Raw genomic sequence first — 1121 nt, 5'->3', positions numbered from 1 at the left:
GTATGCTTCTGGACGTCTTCCTAGAGACCAACATTCTCACCTCATGGGTCTCCATCTATCTGGCGCTGCCCATTCTATCCAGCAGCGCCTTCAATCCCTGGATCTACGGCTATCGCAACTCAGAACTGCGGGCGGGAGTTCGCCGAGTCGTCGACGACTTTCTGAGCATATTGGGATTCACATATCGAAGCCAGCAAATATCAGACCGCGATCAAATACCTCCTAGTGTGGCTGCGACCGCAGGAGAGCCTGCCTCATTCATCAACCACGTCCAACGGGACGCGCTTTGCTGGAAGCCCGAAGGCGATTTCCTGCTGGTTCCGATCGCCAGGCCGGAAAGTTCGGGCGTGGTTTCCAGCATGGACAGTCCGAAGCTGTTCTGCAGCAATCCGAAGATTATTCTGCCGTGTGAAACGCCCCGGCTGCTGCTGAAGAGCAGCAGGAGCATGGTGGAGAGTCTGGCAATGGTCAGAGGCTCGGATGTGTTGATAGTGAAGGGCGCCCAAGTGATGAAACATGGCTCAAGTGTTTTATAGAGCTGGCAGAGTCAAGCCAAATGACCGACTGAGATTATCTGGGAACAACTGCTGAGCGACTGGATGAAGAAGGGGATCAATTGTTAGCAAATTATACCTATATTACTGTATGGTTCTAAGAATCTTGTCGTAAAAAATATTTTTATCTTGCCAGATATAAATCGTGTTATATCCGAGAGGGTTAGGGACATTTTTGAACAGTATTAGGGATTTGCCCCGTTGCCAATTTATGTTTTTATAAGTAAAAACCCAAGAAAATGTATCTAACAGCGGGAGTTTTATTTCACTTCTTTTACCTTTAGGTGGCAGCTAGACAGAAGAAAAAAGAGGTAAAAGAGCGCCAACATGCCCGCTTTGGACGGTGCATACGAGAGCATTTCTCAAGTGCCTCATCGGCTATAAAGCTTCTCCTCTTTGAAAGAGGAAGCCACTGTTCTGAGCAACAAGTCTTTTTTTTTAGAAAACTGCCAACTTTTCCCCATCCATGCTTGACTTTCTAAAAAGGTCATTTATTTCTGTCTAGAATGATGTACAAATGAGCATTCTTGCTCATTTTGCTTCCGAGAAATGAGCAAAAACGGGACG

General features: G+C 46.7%; 1 protein-coding gene across 1 annotated transcript; it reads left to right on the top strand.

Moving 5' to 3' along the window:
* On the top strand, positions 1-886 carry LOC109544755 (adenosine receptor A2b; the record flags this gene model as incomplete). Its single annotated transcript, XM_019915488.2, is given in 1 exon segment — positions 1-886. A coding segment is annotated over 1 exon segment (536 nt), but the record flags the coding sequence as incomplete, so codon positions are not given.
* Between the last annotated feature and the right edge of the window lie 235 nt (positions 887-1121).

Source organism: Dendroctonus ponderosae, unplaced genomic scaffold, assembly GCF_020466585.1.
Source record: "Dendroctonus ponderosae isolate FM_Combo_2020 unplaced genomic scaffold, Dpon_F_20191213v2 Dpon_F_20191213_6, whole genome shotgun sequence".
In the NCBI taxonomy this organism is placed as follows: Eukaryota; Metazoa; Arthropoda; class Insecta; order Coleoptera; family Curculionidae; genus Dendroctonus; species Dendroctonus ponderosae.
This window is presented reverse-complemented; position numbering and strand designations above follow the sequence as displayed.